General features: G+C 47.8%; 1 protein-coding gene across 1 annotated transcript in view; it reads right to left on the bottom strand.

Annotated features, from left to right (window-relative positions):
- Positions 1–7,544: 7,544 nt before the first annotated feature.
- Positions 7,545–19,518, bottom strand: part of HAPLN4 (hyaluronan and proteoglycan link protein 4) — a 126,287-nt gene continuing 114,313 nt past the window's right edge. The window contains exons 10-12 of the mRNA XM_063914563.1: positions 9,112–9,474; positions 8,674–8,976; positions 7,545–8,150 (exon numbers count right to left, since the gene is read on the bottom strand). Of these exons, the coding sequence (XP_063770633.1) occupies positions 7,792–8,150; positions 8,674–8,976; positions 9,112–9,474 (1,025 nt within the window). The 3' untranslated portion in view covers positions 7,545–7,791. The remainder of the gene's footprint in view (positions 8,151–8,673; positions 8,977–9,111; positions 9,475–19,518) is intronic.

The following is a 19,518-nucleotide window of genomic DNA, read 5'->3' on the forward strand; positions in this document are numbered from 1 at the left end:
TGGGTGATTTAGGCAAAGCAGCTCTGAATCGATTAAGTACCAAAGGTTTTAAGAGAGAAATATGAAATGCATTAGGGATTCTTAACTGCGAAGGTAAGCCACAGGATTCAAACCTTTTTCGATTGGGTAGGGCCCAATAAATCTGGGAGCAAACTTTTTCGTAGGAACCTTTAATCTTAGGTTACGTGTGGAAACCCAAACCCGATCTCCTACCTTAAGGCTTGATACAGCTTTTTGCTTCAGATCTGCATAGGTCTTATACCTCTTGGATGTCTTGAGCAAGGCCTTGTGAATTTGTTTCCAGGTTTCAGTAAATTGTCGTGGTGTTGACTCTGCGGCAGGAACCTCGAGCGTAGGCAGAAGTTGGAAGTCAGGAACTTTCGGATGGTAACCATAATTAATGAAGAATGGGGAAGATTTTGTGGCAGAGTGATAGAGATTGTTATGGGCAAACTCTGCGAACAGGAGGAAGTCCAGCCAGTCCTGTGAGGAGGATATGAATAAACGCAGAAAAGTCTACAGATCCTGGTTCACTCTCTCTGTTTGACCATCTGTTTGAGGATGATATCCTGAGGAAAAGTTCAATTTCACACCAAGAGCAGAACATAGGGATCTCCAAAACTTGGCCACAAACTGAGGACCTCTATCAAACACGATTTCCTGCAGGTAGACCATGAAGTCGAAAGATCTATGCTATAAATAATTTTGCCAACTGGGATGCTGATGGAAGATTAGCCAGAGGAACAAAGTGTGCCATTTTAGAGAATCGGTCAACTATGACCCATACGGTGTTCCGTCCACCAGACGTAGGTAAATCAGTAATAAAGTCCATAGAAATATGCGTCCATGATCTTAGTGGCACAGGTAATGGATGGAGTAACCCGGCTGGAGGACCTTTGGGACTCTTATGCTGGGCACACTTTGGACAGGCAGCCACAAATTCCTGAACGTCAGTCCTGAGATGAGGCCACCAGTAGGAGCGCTGAATGAATTTGAGTGTTTTAAGACTGCCTGCATGGCCCATGAAGGAGGAGGAGTGAGCCCATGTAAGAATTTTTTTGCGAAGATTTGGTGCAACGAAGATCTTTCCTGGAGGAGGAAGTGGAGAGGTATTAGTTGCTGAAAAAGAGGTGGATTCCAGGATGAATTGCTCTTTTGAACGGTCAGAGGGTTCTTCTGAATTTAGGGAGCGAGATAATGCATCTGCCTTTTTGTTGAGGGAACCTGGTCGGTAGCTAAGTTTAAAGTTAAAACGGGTAAAGAAGAGTGCCCATCTTGCTTGGCGTGGGTTCAGACATCAGGCTGACTGTAGATACAGGAGGTTCTTGTGATCCGTGGTTACCGAGATTGGATGCTGAGCTCCCTCCAACAAATACCTCCACTCCTCAAAGGCGACCTTAATCGCCAGTAATTCCTGTTTCCCAATAGCGTAATTCTGTTCAGCGGGAGAAAATCTTTGCGAGAAGAATACACAAAGATGGACCTTCTTGTCCTCGAAGAGCTGGGATAATACTGCTCCTACTCCTACAGTAGAGGCATCAACCTCCACCAAGAACGGACGGCTGAGATCAGGTTGTCAAAGAACTGGAGCGGTCATGAAGGCCTCCTTTAAAGACGAAAAGGCTTCCAAAGCCTCCTGAGACCACTTGGCAGGATCAGCACCTTTCCTAGTTAATGCGGTTATGGGAGCTATGACAGAAGAATAATTTTGAATGAATCTTCGGTAGAAGTTAGCGAACCCCAGGAAACGTTGAACTCCTTTAAGGGTAGCTGGAAGCGCCCAATCCTGAATCGCCTGGACTTTAGCGGGGTCCATCTGTAACCTCTGCCCTGAAAGAATGTAACCGAGGAATGGAATCGTGGGTACTTCGAAGGTGCACTTCTCTAATTTACAGAATAATTGATTCCTTCGTAAACGATTTAGAACTTCTCTGACTTGTTCCCGATGGGTCTTCAGATCCCTATAAAAAATGAGGATGTCATCCAGATACACTACCAAGCAGTCATAGAGGAGGTCTCTGAAGATTTCGTTAACGAACTCTTGAAAGACGGCTGGGGCATTACATAGGCCAAAAGGCATTACCAGGTATTCGTAATGGCCATCGCGGGTATTAAATGCCATCTTCCATTCGTCACCTGGGCGAATACGTATAAGATTGTAGGCCCCCCGTAAGTCCAGCTTAGTAAATACAGTAGCTCCTTTAACACAGTCGAACAGTTCTGGAATCAGGGGTAAGGGATATCTGTTCTTAATTGTTATGTCATTGAGATCTCTATAGTCAATACAGGGCCGCAAACCCACATCCTTCTTTTTGACGAAGAAAAAACCTGCCCCAGCCGAAGATGTGGAAGACCTGATGAACCCTTTATCCAAGTTCTCCCGGCTATACTCCGACATGGCCTGTGTCTCGGGAAGTGAGAGAGGGTATATTCGACCTCGGGGAGGAGTCTTACCAGGTACTAGCTCAATGGGACAATCCCAACTACGATGCGGGGGCAAGGTGTCCGCCCCATGCTTACTGAAAACATCTTGAAAGGCTTGGTATTCCACAGGAAGGCTGGAAGGACTGGAAGAACAGAGAGGTCTTACTGAAGGTAAACAGTTCTGGAAGCAGTCTTGTCCCCAAGAGAGAACATCCATAGTTTGCCAGTCTATGTGGGGATTGTGTCTGATTAACCATGGAAACCCTAGGATCAGTTCATGAGAGGCTTTAGGAATTACAAGGAAAGACATTTTTTCTGAATAAAGAACTCCGACCTTCATCTTGAGAGGAATAGTACGAAAGGATATAATACCCTCAGGGATATAACTTCCATTCACCGCAGTAACAGAAATGGTACGATCCAGAGGAACCGTTTGTATTCTAGATCGTTTGACCAGAGCTGACGTAATGAAGCTTTTGGCGGCTCCGGAGTCGAGTAGTGCAGGGATGAGAAGAGAAGAAGAAGGGAGCTCCAATTGGGTTAACAAGACAGACTCTTTCTTGGTATGTAATTCTGAGAATTCTCCTAGCTTGACCTCTCCAGCACAAGCTAGGAGCGGGCGTTTCCCGGACGTAGATTGCAAGTTTTGACAAAGTGATCAGATGCACCACAATACAAGCAGAGGTTCCCTTGTCGCCGTCTCTGACGTTCTTCGTTGGAGAGGCGGGAGCGATTGATCTGCATGGGTTCTTCCGCAGTTGGTGATGATGGTGTTGGTGGAAGAACAACTCTAGGCTTAGGCCGATCTGACCGCGACCTCTCCATACAGCGTTCTCTGTACCTCAGGTCTAATTTATTGCATAAAGAATTTAATTTATCCAACTTATCGGGTACGTCCTGAGTTGCGAGGCCATCTTTGATCTTTTCGGAGAGACCGCTCCAGAAAGCTGCAATGAGAGCCTCCTCATTCCAGTTCAGTTCTGAGGAGAGAGTACGAAACTGGATCACGTACTGACTGACCGTATGTGTGCCCTGACGCAGGCGCAGGATCTCCAATGAGGCGACAGAAGTCCTGCCTGGTTCGTCGAAGATTCTTCGAAAGGTGGCCACGAATTCTGAATAGTTAGACAGGATGGGATCCATCCTCTCCCACAAGGATGAAGCCCATTCCAACGCTTGCCCGGTAAGTAAAGAAATTATATAAGCTACTTTGGTTCGTGCTGATGGGAAGTTGGCCGACTGTAGTTCGAACTGGATATCGCACTGGTTAAGAAACCCGCGGCATTGTTTTGGATTCCCATCAAACTTACTGGGAGGTGGTAAATGCAACCGTGGAAGTGGTACTGGAGGAAGCAGGACCGGAGGTGCTAATGTAGGAGCAGCTGTAGATACTTGAGGGGCCGTCATGGCAGCACAGAGAGAGTCAAGACGTTTGGACATATTCTGCATGAACTGCACAATTTGAGATTGTGTGGCCTCCTGCTTACTTAAGCGAGACCAGATATCTGCAGTTGAATCCCCTCCTGAGGCCTGATCACCCGTCGAATCCATTGGGCCAGTGCTTACTGTCACGTCTAGCAAAGTTTGAGGATCCGGCAGCTGAGACTTGCCCGAGGAGGTAGATGGCTGTGGGTGAACAAGATGAGGGGGTTGGATATAGTTCCTTCGCATGGAACACAGAGCAATAAAGAATGTAGGCGGGGTTGAAAGTCAATGAATAGTATTTATTATGTAAAGGGCTGAGGAAGAGAACTGTGGCTGGAGCACGATGGTTAAAGAACGTAGTTGCGGATAAAGAACTGCAGGTTGTGGCTTGGAAGACGAGGTTGTGAATAATGAACTGTGGAACTGTGGATGGTGGTTGAAGACGTGGCTGGAGACAAGGACTGTGGACTGTGGTTTGAAAAACGAGACTGTAGATGATGAACTGTGGAACTGTGGATGGTAGTTGAAGACGTGGCTGGTGAAGTAGATCTGTGGAGTATGGCTTGAAAGACGAGGCAGAAGACCCGGGGCCGACTGTGCCCAAAGAGTCTTACTGGACCGGGTTTTCCAGGAGCGCTTCCACAGGCAGAAGCAGGTTAGGAACGGCAGGACTGCAGCAGCAACAGAGAACCAACAAGCAGGAGCAGAATAACCAGAATATGACAAGGATCCTGGGAGCACAGGCTAAAGCACCTACAACAGGGTTGTAACTTGAAGCACTGGCGTCTCTGTCCTAAACCAGCCCCCTTTTATAGGGAGAGCTTCCTCTGGATTGGCTGGAAGAAACAGGAAACAGGAACTATGCTTAAAACTTGGTCTCCAACATGGCGGCGCCCAGTAATGCAGGCCTTTCTGCAAAGCCACATTGCTCACTGCCTCTGGTCTCCTAGCAACGGCTCAGCAAGAACGACCCGCTGTAGCGGCGTCCCTCCGCCACGAGTGGACCCCCTCACCGCCGCCACTGCTACCTACGGACCTGGCGCAGCAGCCCACCTCCGTCGCTGCCCGCACACCGCCAAAGAAGCCAGCCCCACGGCCCCAGCGCACCGGTAAGACTCCGGACGCTGACAATGACCTTTCACCCAACCGGTGAAGGTCACTGCTACCACTGACGTATTAACTTCTCCGGTGGAAAAAGGGTTGATACTTCTTAATCGGCTCACTCTCCTTCCTAGATTGACCGCCGATCACTTTTGGGAGGAGGTATCCGTGCTCCGGATTTGTCCGGAGTTCCTGATTCGTTAAAACTTCAGCGTCCTGCAAGTGAGAGGGTGTGGCCACAGGTAAGCAGTGGGACTACACCTGCACGGCAGCAGGCACTGCATCACTGTTCACCCCTTCACATATGCATGACCTCAGGTCATGCATGCACAGGTCAGCAGAGGAGTGCAGGGCCAGATTAAGACTTGGGTCCCCCATGGCATTTAAGACGGGAAGCCCAAAGGGAAGGGGGGTGTATATTAGATTGCGCATATTTCCCAACAGGAGGGACAAAATGCTCTCTACCTGGCTTCCCTTTTAATATATGATTGGCATCGCCTGTGTTGAAATATTTAATTGATAAGAAAGGTATTTAAATACAGGTGATTGCAATCATAAATTAAGAGGGAAGTCCAGGTAGAGAGCATTTTGTCCCTCCTAGAAAGGGTCATGTTGGGAGGTATGGAATGTGTATATTAAATTGAAAGCAATGGTGTATATTAGATTTAAACTAAAGGTCCCCATCCACTAGTCCGATTTGGGCAGTTTTCTTCAGATTTCGATGCATCTGACCGTCAAATCTGAAGAAAAGTGTCACATCGGATGGCTCTTCCGATCCGATGCGCACTCCCGTGTCAGATTTGTCTGAACTAGAGATCTCTGAGGCTGCCCCAACTATTTATCTGAATCTGAAGAAATCAGGTGCACATCGGAGTGTTTTTTTTTTACTTCAGATGTATCTGATCAGATTCATCTGAAGCGTCACTTGACTGGCATCTCCCTGGCCACTCCCACCCACCACAAGACGGGGCGGCAGCAGCAGCAGCATCAGATCAATCGCATGTAGCATGTGTGCATCAGATATATCTGATGCGATCTGACACATGATAGATCGCATCAGATATATCTGAAGTGAATGTAGTGAAAATTAAGCCCAGGGTCAGATCCGATTCCCGGGAAGCTCCCAAGAGAGTTAGAGAGAAATCTGATGATATCTGCAGTTCAGACAAGTCTGAGTAGTGGATGGACACCTTAAGAGTTTAATAATGCTTGGGTACTGTTTATAGCTCCACCTAATTGAAAGACAGCTATTTTATCAAATTTTCTTGTAGTGGATCAAAGACAACTTAAACAACCGTAAAATACACATAGAAAAGTACATTTCAGCAGCCTCTGTACTACTTACACACTGGGACATAACTCTCCTTATATATGTGTTTCTCTTTAGACCTTAATGCTCTCATTAGATAACAGGTTACACAGGGAGCAGGGAGGAGGAGAAGCTGGGATCCCTGGGTCACATACAACTCTCTCTCCCTCTATCTCACCTCTGGTCGGGAAGCTCCATCGGTAGCTCATGAAACCTGATACTCCTGTGTCTCTGTCTGCACTGCATACTGGTGGTCATTCCGAGTTGTTCGCTCATTGCCATTTTTCGCAACGGAGCGATTAGGTAGAAAATGCGCATCGCATGGTACGCAGCGCGCATGCGCTTAGTTATTTAACACAAAACAGTAGATTTACACAGGCTCGAGCGCCGTTTTTTCAATGCTCGAGTGATCGTAGTGTGATTGACAGGAAGTGGGTGTTTCTGGGTGGCAACATGGCGTTTTCAGGGAGTGTGCTAAAAAACGCAGGTGTCAGGTAAAAACGCAGGCGTGCCAGGTAAAAACGCAGGAGTGGCTGGAGAAACGGGGGAGTGGCTGGCCGAACGCAGGGCGTGTTTGTGACGTCAAACCAGGAACTAAACGGACTGAGGTGATCGCAATCTAGGAGTAGGTCTGGAGCTACTCAGAAACTGCAAGAAATTATTTAGTAGCAGGTCTGCTAATCTTTAGTTCGCTATTCTGCTAAGCTAAAATACACTCCCAGAGGGCGGCGGCCTAGCGTTTGCAATGCTGCTAAAAGCAGCTAGCGAGCGAACAACTCGGAATGAGGGCCACTGTCCTACTGCATTCTCGCTGCCTGGTTCTGCTGCTGCACAAGAGGGAAAGCTAGTGATGTCAGTGTGCTCCATCGAGGGTATCTCCTGACAGAGGAGGGTACAGGTTACAGTATCCCAGTATCCCCTGTGCACTCCCTTCCCCCTTAATCATGCTATGCGCGGGTGGCAAGTAATACTGCTACACTATACTTCTGTAGCATTGTTGCTGATCGTGGGGACAGCTGCTTTTAGGAGTAGCTGCCCCCGCAAAGAAGCAATGCTGAATTGCCCCAGTAATTACGTTTCCACGAGCACAACTTCAGCGCCCAATAATGAATATGCCCATATTACTCTTCCATAAACACTGTTTTATTTTATTTTCCCACAGTGTTCTCCCATGTTTTGTATTCAGATTTCTTCCTTTTCAGCTTTTCTCAGCTACATATTCTGAAGTTTCTTCTGCTAATATTTATCATGTGTTTAGCTATCATATGAACCGACTCATCACAAGTTTCTGAGTGAATTTAGTTTTCTTTCAATTTAGTTTTATATAAAAGAACACGTGTATGAGTACTTATATAAGATGAGGTACATAAAAATATAGCATGCTCCATCCCCATGCAATTTGCACAGGCCAGCTGATAGGTGCAGTGGCTTCTTGGGACCCCAGTGGTGTTGCACACATAGCCACACAGTCCGCTGGACCTGTTTTCCACGTGTCTATAATCTGGCACGCAGCCTGGACCCGGGTAACCGGTCTACACATGGTTGGACTTCCATTGGTTTATTCCACTCTTGATTTTTTCACTTTCGTTCAATTGTTCTTTTTCTTTGTTGCCCCTATAGCAGTACACCCCAAATAGTTTATACTTCTTACTGGGAAAACCGAGGTTTCTTACTCCAGGCTCTGTACCCCCACACTTCACCCGCGGGTTCACAATAGGGTAGCGGACACTGCCGTCACCCAGCCACCCAGCTTCACATCTGTCCATAAGCTGCAGCTTCCAGGCTGCATAGAGTTGGCCAACCTTGGCTAGAGAATCACCATTATTTTCACAGGCTTTTGTGGCTTCTGGAAAACTCATCTTGCGAAATGTCTTCAGAAAGTAGACTTTACCTAAAATAAAACATCTGTCATTAAGGGGAAAAGCTCACCTATGTGTAGACATCATGACCTTGCTGATTCACTCCTGGACAATATGGCTATTCATAAATCAATATTTGCATTTCTTTTATTCTTGTAATGATTTTAGTTTGTTATGGCTTATGATGACACACAGATTTCCTAATCCATAACCCCTTAATCTGGCCTTGGTCTACCCTCTGAAGCCTACCCCCAAACACAGCATGCTTCCGACTCATTGCGGTTTCCCGCTTTCTTTTCTGTGGTCCTCTCATCGCCCCTCAAATCTGGCACCCGTGGCCCCAAGAGCAAATCATGAATTTTGTTGCAAGAGGGCATGAGCACTGAGCACTGACAAGAAAAATAGTGAAACTGATGAAATTGTTAATAACCATGATATAAAATAACGACAAAAAAAACATAGTAATCTTATAGACCCACAAATGGTATGTTATGTACATTCTTTCAATATAGGTATAAACATATAATAAACATACAATAAACTAATTTACCATACCATTGAGATTTGATGTAAAACAGAAGGCATCATAACGTTCATTATCCTTGTGTCTGTAGCCGTAGTTCCTTACTCCAGTAGGGTTGTCTTTTTTTCCACATTCTTCCCTGGGCTTTGAGATGGGATATTGCACGGAGCCATCTTGCAACCATCCAGCATTACACCAGTCAAGCCCATTCAGCCAGGCCTCATGGAGCTGATCGTAAGAAGCCAGGATGCCGTCCTGCAGTTTACAAGCCTGCTCAGCCTCATGAAAGTTCATACTATAGCGTCCCAAGCGTGGGTGGTAAGGGAAGATCACACCTGAATTAAACATAGAAAATTATGTTGGATGATAAAAGGAAAATGTGTAGAAAATAGCTATATTCAATTTTAATACCAAGAAATACAAGAATGTAATTAGAGACACCAAAGAATTCATTGATGGATGTTACTTACCTTCTAAATCCAGTTTGACAGTGCCTGTGTCATCTTCTAGCTCATTGGTAATCTCACACTCATACCTCCCATAATCCTCCAGTGTAATGTTTTGGATGATCAATGAGGCATCTCCTGGCTCATGCTCTTGAAGAAAAGCACGGTTTTTATAGGAGCCATATCCTCTCTTTTCCTTTCCCAGAGCCACAAACACATCAATGAAAGATGCAGGTTCACTTATTTTTGACCACTTAATGCGTATTGGTGCAGGTTCCTCTCCGGAATGCTCATAGTGGTAACGGCAGGGAAGAATTATGGAGCCACCCCGGTGTGTGGTCACTATACCTGGAGCTGTTTGTACAATCACTTCACCAGTCTCATCCTCTGAACATGGTGATTACAGTACAGTATGCGGGAAAAATAGAGAAAAGATAAATAAATATATTAGCATATGGCCAAATAAAAATGTTAAAAGCCTACTAGGCAGATAAGCATTGTCCCATGCTGTAAAACTGTCTAATGATCATTTCCAGTTGTAATATAATGCAATAATTTGTACCCAGATTTTAGGATTTGACTACAAAAGTGCATGCTAACTACTGGACTGAATCTAAACCTTTATTTTCATGTTAAATTGTGGGTTAAAAAAAAAAATAAAGATATTTTATTAGTTACATAAGAGAAAAGTATCCTGAGAACTAAAATCACTGGGAATTTAGGATTCTGAATTATCTGTCTGAATTCCAAGAAATAAACCCATTGGCTTCTTCAGTGGGTTCAAATGCAGATGCTCCTAGAAGTTGTCTCATACCCAGAGTTCCCAAGCTCCACCATCACAGCCCAGGTTGTAAGGCTATCCATGTTTGAGTCCAGATGGTTAAATCAAATTGACTGAGGTCCTATTAAAGTATTTTCTCAAGTATGGATATTCTTAAAGCCTGGTATGTAATGTCGGAGTTTGGAAACCCTACTTTAGGCTACCAAACAATTTAGAATTTTTTTTATTTTATACATAATGGTGATATGGGGTAATTAGCTTGGTAGAGGGGCGTATTTGTGCAGTGTCTAAGTGCTTAGTCACGGTCCACACACAGGTTAAATCGGGTGTGGTATGGAAGGTAGATAGTAACTAGGTCGACAGTGTCTAGGTCGACCACTATTGGTCGACAGTAACTAGGTCGGCAGGGTCTCTGGGTTGACAGGTCAAAAAGTCGACATGAGTTTTTTAATTTATTTTTTGTGTCTTCGTACAGTTACTGGGAACCTCAATTAGTGCACCACTTCACTCGCCATGCTTCGGGCAAGGTGCCTCGCTGCGCTCGGCACAGGTTATCGTTCCCAATTGTAGTCCACGTGGATCGTTAAGTATGAAAAGGTTCAAAAAAAGAAAAAAATCGTGAAAAACTCATATCGACCTTTTGTCCAGTCGACCTAGAAACCCTGTCGACCTAGTTACTGATGACCAATAGTGGTCGTCCTAGATAGTGTCGACCTAGTTACTGTCGACCTAGAGACCGGATCCCGGTTAAATCACAGGCTTTCGGCCTGGCTTGGCTCGCTGCCTGAGCTCCACAAATGCAGTGTCAGAGTTTGGTGGTCTCCTTGTCTCTTACACTGGCCTCCTGCCACCCAATTGCTTCCTAGCACACTGAGCTTTGACTGCACAGTTCTGACCTTGACGTTCTGACCGCAAAAAGTTAATAGGGAAGAGCCCCGCTGGGCCGACATGCACGTGGGCCCATTGTTAATCTATTTTTTTTGTTTCTTCATGAGGCAACTGTCAGAGATGTGCTTGGCAGTGTCTCTGACACTTACCAACAGTAGCCAGCGGGCACTAGGACTCATTGAGGTTCCATAGGAAGCCACAATCTCTGGCCCGGCACTTCTGCACATGCGCCGCTCCCAGTCTTTCTCCCCAGCGTCCTGCACTGTGGGCCTTCCCAATGTGTGTGCAGTGGGAGACGTGACAACGGTGACCTGGGGAGTGTAATCAAGGTGTCCACCAGAACTTGACTGGGGGTTAAGGTGTGTGTCCAGGCATTAGGTGAGACACTGGAGATCTGGCTGTGCACCTGTAGTATATTCATGGTGAATGGGCAGAATGCACACAGCGATAGTCACAGAGGGAGAGCAGCACTGTCCTAATACCCCTCTCTCTGCACTCACAGCCCTGTCCTAATACTCCACTCTCTGCACTATCAGCCTTGTCCTAATACCCCCCTGTCTGCACTCACAGCCCTGTCCTAATACCCCTTTCTCTGCACTCACAGCCCTGTCCTAATACTCCACTCTCTTCACTCACAGCCTTATCCTAATACCCCCTTGTCTGCACTCACAGCCCTGTCCTAATTCCCCTCTCTCTGTGCTCACAGCCTTGTCCTAATACCCCCTCTCTGCACTCATAGCCCTGTCCTAATACCCCCTCTCTGCACTCATAGCCCTGTCCCAATACTCCTCTCTCTGCACTCATAGCCCTGTCCCAATTCCCAACTCTCAGCACTCACAGCCCTGTCCTACTACCCTCTACAGTGGCGTAACTACTGCCCCCGCAGCCCTCGCGGTGGTTTGGGGGCGAGGGGCTGCAGGGGCGCCGCCACTGCTTTAGCGCAGATTGACATGCGGACGAGCGTCCGCATGTCAATCTGCTCTCAATAACCCTCCGCTGCTGTAAGGAGGGACACGGAGGGCACAGCGCGCACCTCTCCTGTGTCCCTCCTGGGTCTCCAGCGGGTCTAATGAAGGAAGTGCCGTTCGTGAGCTCTGAATGGCTCACGAACCGGCACTTCCTTTAACAGACCCGCCGGAGACCCAGGAGGGACACAGGAGAGGCGCGCGCTGCGCCCTCCGTGTCCCTCCATCACAAAACAGCGGGGGAGCCGGGGGGGAGGAGCACTGGGGGAGCATATGCGGCACAGGGGGAGGTGGCTTATGTGGCACTGAGGGGGCATATGTGGCACTGGGGGGGATATATGTGTACCTGGCACATGGTGGGGCTATATTTGGCACTGGGGCATGTGAGTACTTGGCACTGTGGGGGAATATCTGGCACTGGGGGCATATGTGGCACTGGGGGGGGTATATGTGTACCTGGCACATGGGGGGGGGCTATATTTGGCACTGGGGGCATGTGAGTACTTGGCACTGTGGGGGAGTATCTGGCACTAGGGGCATATGTGGCACTGGGGGGTATATGTGTACCTGGCACATGGGGGGGCTATATTTGGCACTGGGGGCATGTGAGTACCTGGCACTATGGTGGAATATCTGGCACTGGGGGCATATGTGGCACTGGGAGCACAGCCCTAGCAACAAGCACTACCCCAAAGCAACGAGCATGACACCCAGTGCATGAAACCCCTGGCAACGAGCATGACACCCAGTGCATGAAATCGCTGGCAACGAGCATGACACCCTGAGCATGAAAACCCCTGGCACCGTGCATGGAACCAAGAGCATGAAACCTGTGGCACCGTGCATGGAACCAAGAGCATGAAACCCCTGGCAACGAGCAGGTAATTTAAAAGTAATTAGAAGCCTTACTGTAGGACTTAATGTGTAATGGGCATTGCGGTGTGTGGCATAATGTATCACAGACATTGTGGTGTGTGTCATAATGTGTCACAGGCATTACGGTGTGTGGCATACTATATCACGGGCATTATGGTATGTGGTATAATGTCTCAGGGGCATTGCAGTGTGGCATAATGTATAACGGGCATTGCGGTGTGTGGCATAGGGTATAACGGGCATTGCGGTATTTGTCACAGGCATTACGGTGTATGGTATACTATATCACGGGCATTGTGATATGTGGTATAATGTCTCAGGGTCATTGCAGTGTGTGGCATAATGTATCACGGACATTGCGGTGTGTGTGTCATAATGTGTCAGGCATTACGGTGTGTTGTATACTATATCACGGGCATTGTGGTATGTGGTATAATGTCTCAGGGTCATTGCGGTGTGTGTCATAATGTGTCACAGACATTGTATGTGCTATAATGTATCAGGGGCATTGCAGTGTGTAGCATAATGTATAACAGGCATTGCGATTCCTGTCATAATGCGTCACAGGCATTACGGTATGTGGCATAATGTGTCGGGGGCATTACGGTGTGTAGCATATTGTGTAATGAGCATTATGGTGTGTGGCATAATGTCTAAGGGCCATTGCAGAATGTGGCATAATGTATACTGGGCATTACTATAAGGAGGAAAAATGACAAATTTTGTAAGGGGCATGAATCAGGATTATTTTTCTTTCCTGTGGTGGCTAACGTCTGGGCGTGCAGGTTGCAAAACTGGGGTTTATAGTAGTCCTTTCCCTGCAATGCCACGCCCCTTTATGCGAAGCCACACCCATTTCAACGAAGCCACACCGCCTTTTTGCGGCGCACGCATGTTTGTCCCTTTACTAGTGCCAATTATGGGGGATGGGGGGGGGGGGGGCGCCGAAGAATTTTTTGGCTTGGGGGAGAAAAATTTCTAGTTACGCCACTGACCCTCTATCTGCACTTACAGACCTGTCCTAATTAGTGATGAGCGGGTTCAGATCCTCGGAATCCGACCCACCCGAACTTCACCTTTTTTTTACACGGGTCCGAGCGACTCGGATCCTCCCGCCTTGCTCGGTTAACCCGAGCGCGCCCGAACGTCATCATCCCGCTGTCGGATTCTCGCGAGACTCGGATTCTATATAAGGAGCCGCGCGTCGTCGCCATTTTCACACGTGCATTGAGATTGATAGGGAGAGGACGTGGCTGGCGTCCTCTCCGTTATAGTAGAACACAGAGTGACTTAGTTAGTTATAATTGTGGGGAGGATTGGGGACGGGGAGCAGCTGTTAGGGAGTACAGTGCAGGGTTTTGATTATACCACCAGTGAGTTTAATCCTTTGTTTCTCTGCCTGAAAAAAACGCTCCGACCACCATATCTGTGCTCACTCAGTGTGCTGCACTGCTGCATGATATATCTGTGCTGAGTGCACTGCTCTGCTCACACTGCCTAATTGTGGGGACTGGGGAGCAGTTATAGCAGGAGTACAGTGCACAGTTTTGCTGACAGTGACCACCAGTCCAGTATACGTTTGTCTGCCTGAAAAACACACCTGGTTTTTTTTTTTTTCTTCATACTAGTTTAGCAGTCTGCTGACAGTGTCCACCAGGTCCGTTATACAGTATATTATATATATAAGCAGCAGTACGGTAGGCCACGGCTGTACCTACCTCTGTGTCATCACTCGTCATCCATAAGTAATATAATACTATACTATCCATCCATCTACATTGTATACCTGTGGTGTTTTTTTTTTCTTCATCCTAGTTTAGCAGTCTGCTGACAGTGTCCACCAGGTCCGTTATACAGTATATTATATATATAAGCAGCAGTACGGTAGGCCACGGCTGTACCTACCTCTGTGTCGTCACTCGTTGTCCATTAGTAATATAATACTATACTATCCACCCATCTACATTGTATACCTGTGGTGGCTTTTAGTTGTGCGCAAAATATGGAGAACCAAAATGTGGAGGTTAAAAAAATAGGGAAAGATCAAGATCCACTTCCACTTCGTGCTGAAGCTGCTGCCACTAGTCATGGCCGAGACGATGAAATGCCATCAACGTCGTCTGCCAAGGCCGATGCCCAATGTCATAGTACAGAGCATGTAAAATCCAAAACACAAAAGATCAGTAAAAAAATGACCCAAAAATCAAAATTAAAAGCATCTGAGGAGAAGCGTAAACTTGCCAATATGCCATTTACGACACGGAGTGGCAAGGAACGACTGAGGCCCTGGCCTATGTTCATGGCTAGTGGTTCAGCTTCACATGAGGATGGAAGCACTCATCCTCTCGCTAGAAAAAAGAAAAGACTTGCGGCAAAAGCACAGCAAAGAACTGTGCGTTCTTCGAAATCACAAATCCCAAAGGAGAGTCCAATTGTGTCGGTTGCGATGCCTGACCTTCCCAACACTGGACGGGAAGAGCTTGCGCCTTCCACCATTTGCACGCCCCCTGCAAGTGTTGAAAGGAGCACCCGCAGTCCAGTTCCTGATAGTGAAATTGAAGATGTCAGTGTTGAAGTACACCAGGATGAGGATATGGGTGTTGCTGGCGCTGGGGAGGAAATTGACAAGGAGGATTCTGATGGTGAGGTGGTTTGTTTAAGTCAGGCACCCGGGGAGACACCTGTTGTCCGTGGGAGGAATATGGCCATTGACATGCCTGGTCAAAATACAAAAAAAATCAGTTCTTCAGTGTGGAATTATTTCAACAGAAATGCGGACAACTGGTGTCAAGCCGTGTGTTGCCTTTGTCAAGCTGTAATAAGTAGGGGTAAGGACGTTAACCACCTCGGAACATCCTCCCTTATACGTCACCTGCAGCGCATTCATAATAAGTCAGTGACAAGTTCAAAAACTTTGGGCGACAGCGGAAGCAGTCCACTGACCAGTAAATCCCTTCCTCTTGTAACCAAGCTCACGCAAACCACACCACCAACTCCCTCAGTGTCAATTTCCTCCTTACCCAGGAAAGCCAATAGTCCTGCAGGCCATGTCACTGGCAAGTCTGACGAGTCCTCTCCTGCCTGGGATTCCTCCGATGCATCCTTGAGTGTAACGCCTACTGCTGCTGGCGCTGCTGTTGTTGCTGCTGGGAGTCGATCGTCATCCCAGAGGGGAAGTCGGAAGACCACTTGTACTACTTCCAGTAAGCAATTGACTGTCCAACAGTCCTTTGCGAGGAAGATGAAATATCACAGCAGTCATCCTGTTGCAAAGCGGATAACTGAGGCCTTGACAACTATGTTGGTGTTAGACGTGCGTCCGGTATCCGCCGTTAGTTCACGGGGAACTAGACAATTGCTTGAGGTAGTGTGCCCCCGTTACCAAATACCATCTAGGTTCCACTTCTCTAGGCAGGCGATACCGAGAATGTACACGGACGTCAGAAAAAGACTCACCAGTGTCCTAAAAAATGCAGTTGTACCCAATGTCCACTTAACCACGGACATGTGGACAAGTGGAGCAGGGCAGACTCAGGACTACATGACTGTGACAGCCCACTGGGTAGATGTATTGCCTCCCGCTGCAAGAACGGCAGCGGCGGCACCAGTAGAAGCATCTCGCAAACGCCAACTCGTTCCTAGGCAGGCTACGCTTTGTATCACCGCTTTCCAGAATACGCACACCGCTGAAAACCTTTTACGGCAACTGAGGAAGATCATCGCAGAATGGCTTACCCCAATTGGACTCTCCTGGGGATTTGTGGCATCGGACAATGCCAGCAATATTGTGCGTGCATTACATCTGGGCAAATTCCAGCACGTCCCATGTTTTGCACATACCTTGAATTTGGTGGTGCAGAATTATTTAAAAAACGACAGGGGCGTGCAAGAGATGCTGTCGGTGGCCAGAAGAGTTGCGGGCCACTTTCGGCGTACAGGCACCGCGTACAGAAGACTGGAGCACCACCAAAAACACCTGAACCTGCCCTGCCATCATCTGAAGCAAGAGGTGGTAACGAGGTGGAATTCAACCCTCTATATGCTTCAGAGGATGGAGGAGCAGCAAAAGGCCATTCAAGCCTATACATCTGGCCACGATATAGGCAAAGGAGGCGGAATGCACCTGTCTCAAACGCAGTGGAGAATGATTTCAACTTTGTGCAAGGTTCTGCAACCTTTTGAACTTGCCACACGTGAAGTCAGTTCAGACACTGCCAGCCTGAGTCAGGTCATTCCCCTCATCAGGCTTTTGCAGAAGAAGCTGGAGGCATTGAAGGAGGAGCTAAAACAGAGCGATTCCGCTAGGCATGTGGGACTTGTGGATGGAGCCCTTCATTCGCTTAACCAGGATACACGGGTGGTCAATCTGTTGAAATCAGAGCACTACATTTTGGCCACCGTGCTCGATCCTAGATTTAAAACCTACGTTGGATCTCTCTTACCGGCAGACACAAGTCTGCAGAGGTTCAAAGAACTGCTGGTGAGAAAATTGTCAAGTCAAGCGGAACGCGACCCGTCAACATCTCCTCCTTCACATTCTCCCGCAACTGGGGATGCGAGGAAAAGGCTACGAATTCCGAGCCCACCCGCTGGCGGTGATGCAGGGCAGTCTGGAGCAACTGCTGATGCTGACATCTGGTCCGGACTGAAGGACCTGCCAACGATTACTGACATGTCGTCTACTGTCACTGCATATGATTCTCTCACCATTGAAAGAATGGTGGAGGATTATATGAGTGACCGCATCCAAGTAGGCACGTCAGACAGTCCGTACGTATACTGGCAGGAAAAAGAGGCAATTTGGAGGCCCTTGCAGAAACTGGCTTTATTCTACCTAAGTTGCCCTCCCTCCAGTGTGTACTCCGAAAGAGTGTTTAGTGCCGCCGCTCACCTTGTCAGCAATCGGCGTACGAGGTTACTTCCAGAAAATGTGGAGAAGATGATGTTCATTAAAATGAATTATAATCAATTCCTCCATGGAGACATTCACCAGCAGCAATTGCCTCCAGAAAGTACACGGGGATCTGAGATGGTGGATTCCAGTGGGGACTAATTAATAATCTGTGAGGAGGGGGATGTACACAGTGAAAGGGGTGATGAATCGGACGATGATGATGAGGTGGACATCTTGCCTCTGTAGAGCCAGTTTGTGCAAGGAGAGATTGCTTCTTTTTTGGTGGGGGCCCAAACCAACCAGTCATTTCAGTCACAGTCGTGTGGCAGACCCTGTCGCTGAAATGATGGGTTGGTTAAAGTGTGCATGTCCTGTTTATACAACATAAGGGTGGGTGGGAGGTCCCAAGGACAATTCCATCTTGCACCTCTTTTTTCTTTCATTTTTCTTTCCGTCATGTGCTGTTTGGGGAGTATTTTTTGGAAGGGCCATCCTGCCTGACACTGCAGTGCCACTCCTAGATGGGCCAGGTGTTTGTGTCGGCCACTAGGGTCGCTTAGCTTAGTCGTCACACAGCTACCTCATTGCGCCTCTTTTTTTCTTTGCGTCATGTGCTGTTTGGGGAGTATTTTTTGGAAGGGCCATCCTGCGTGACACTGCAGTGCCACTCCTAGATGGGCCAGGTGTTTGTGTCAGCCACTAGGGTCGCTTAGCTTACTCACACAGCTACCTCATTGCGCCTCTTTTTTTCTTTGCGTCATGTGCTGTTTGGGGAGTATTTTTTGGAAGGGCCATCCTGCGTGACACTGCAGTGCCACTCCTAGATGGGCCAGGTGTTTGTGTCGGCCACTAGGGTCGCTTAGCTTACTCACACAGCTACCTCATTGCGCCTCTTTTTTTCTTTGCATCATGTGCTGTTTGGGGAGTATTTTTTGGAAGGGCCATCCTGCGTGACACTGCAGTGCCACTCCTAGATGGGCCAGGTGTTTGTGTCGGCCACTAGGGTCGCTTAGCTTACTCACACAGCTACCTCATTGTGCCTCTTTTTTTCTTTGCGTCATGTGCTGTTTGGGGAGTATTTTTTGGAAGGGCCATCCTGCGTGACACTGCAGTGCCACTCCTAGATGGGCCAGGTGTTTGTGTCGGCCACTAGGGTCGCTTAGCTTACTCACACAGCTACCTCATTGCGCCTCTTTTTTTCTTTGTGTCATGTGCTGTTTGGGGAGTATTTTTTGGAAGGGCCATCCTGCGTGACACTGCAGTGCCACTCCTAGATGAGCCAGGTGTTTGTGCCGGCCACTAGGGTCGCTTAGCTTACTCACACAGCTACCTCATTGCGCCTCTTTTTTTCTTTGCGTCATGTGCTGTTTGGGGAGTATTTTTTGGAAGGGCCATCCTGCGTGACACTGCAGTGCCACTCCTAGATGGGCCAGGTGTTGGTGTCGGCCACTAGGGTCGCTTAGCTTACTCACACAGCTACCTCATTGCGCCTCTTTTTTTCTTTGCGTCATGTGCTGTTTGGGGAGTATTTTTTGGAAGGGCCATCCTGCGTGAGATGGGCCAGGTGTTTGTGCCGGCCACTAGGGTCGCTTAGCTTACTCACACAGCTACCTCATTGCGCCTCTTTTTTTCTTTGCGTCATGTGCTGTTTGGGGAGTATTTTTTGGAAGGGCCATCCTGCGTGACACTGCAGTGCCACTCCCAGATGGGCCAGGTGTTTGTGTCGGCCACTAGGGTCGCTTAGCTTACTCACACAGCTACCTCATTGCGCCTCTTTTTTTCTTTGCGTCATGTGCTGTTTTGGGAGTATTTTTTGGAAGGGCCATCCTGCGTGACACTGCAGTGCCACTCCTAGATGGGCCAGGTGTTTGTGTCGGCCACTAGGGTCGCTTAGCTTACTCACACAGCTACCTCATTGCGCCTCTTTTTTTCTTTGCGTCATGTGCTGTTTGGGGAGTATTTTTTGGAAGGGCCATCCTGCGTGACACTGCAGTGCCACTCCTAGATGGGCCAGGTGTTTGTGTCGG

The sequence above is a fragment of the Pseudophryne corroboree genome, chromosome 1 (genome assembly GCF_028390025.1).
Source record: "Pseudophryne corroboree isolate aPseCor3 chromosome 1, aPseCor3.hap2, whole genome shotgun sequence".
Lineage (NCBI taxonomy): Eukaryota > Metazoa > Chordata > Amphibia > Anura > Myobatrachidae > Pseudophryne > Pseudophryne corroboree.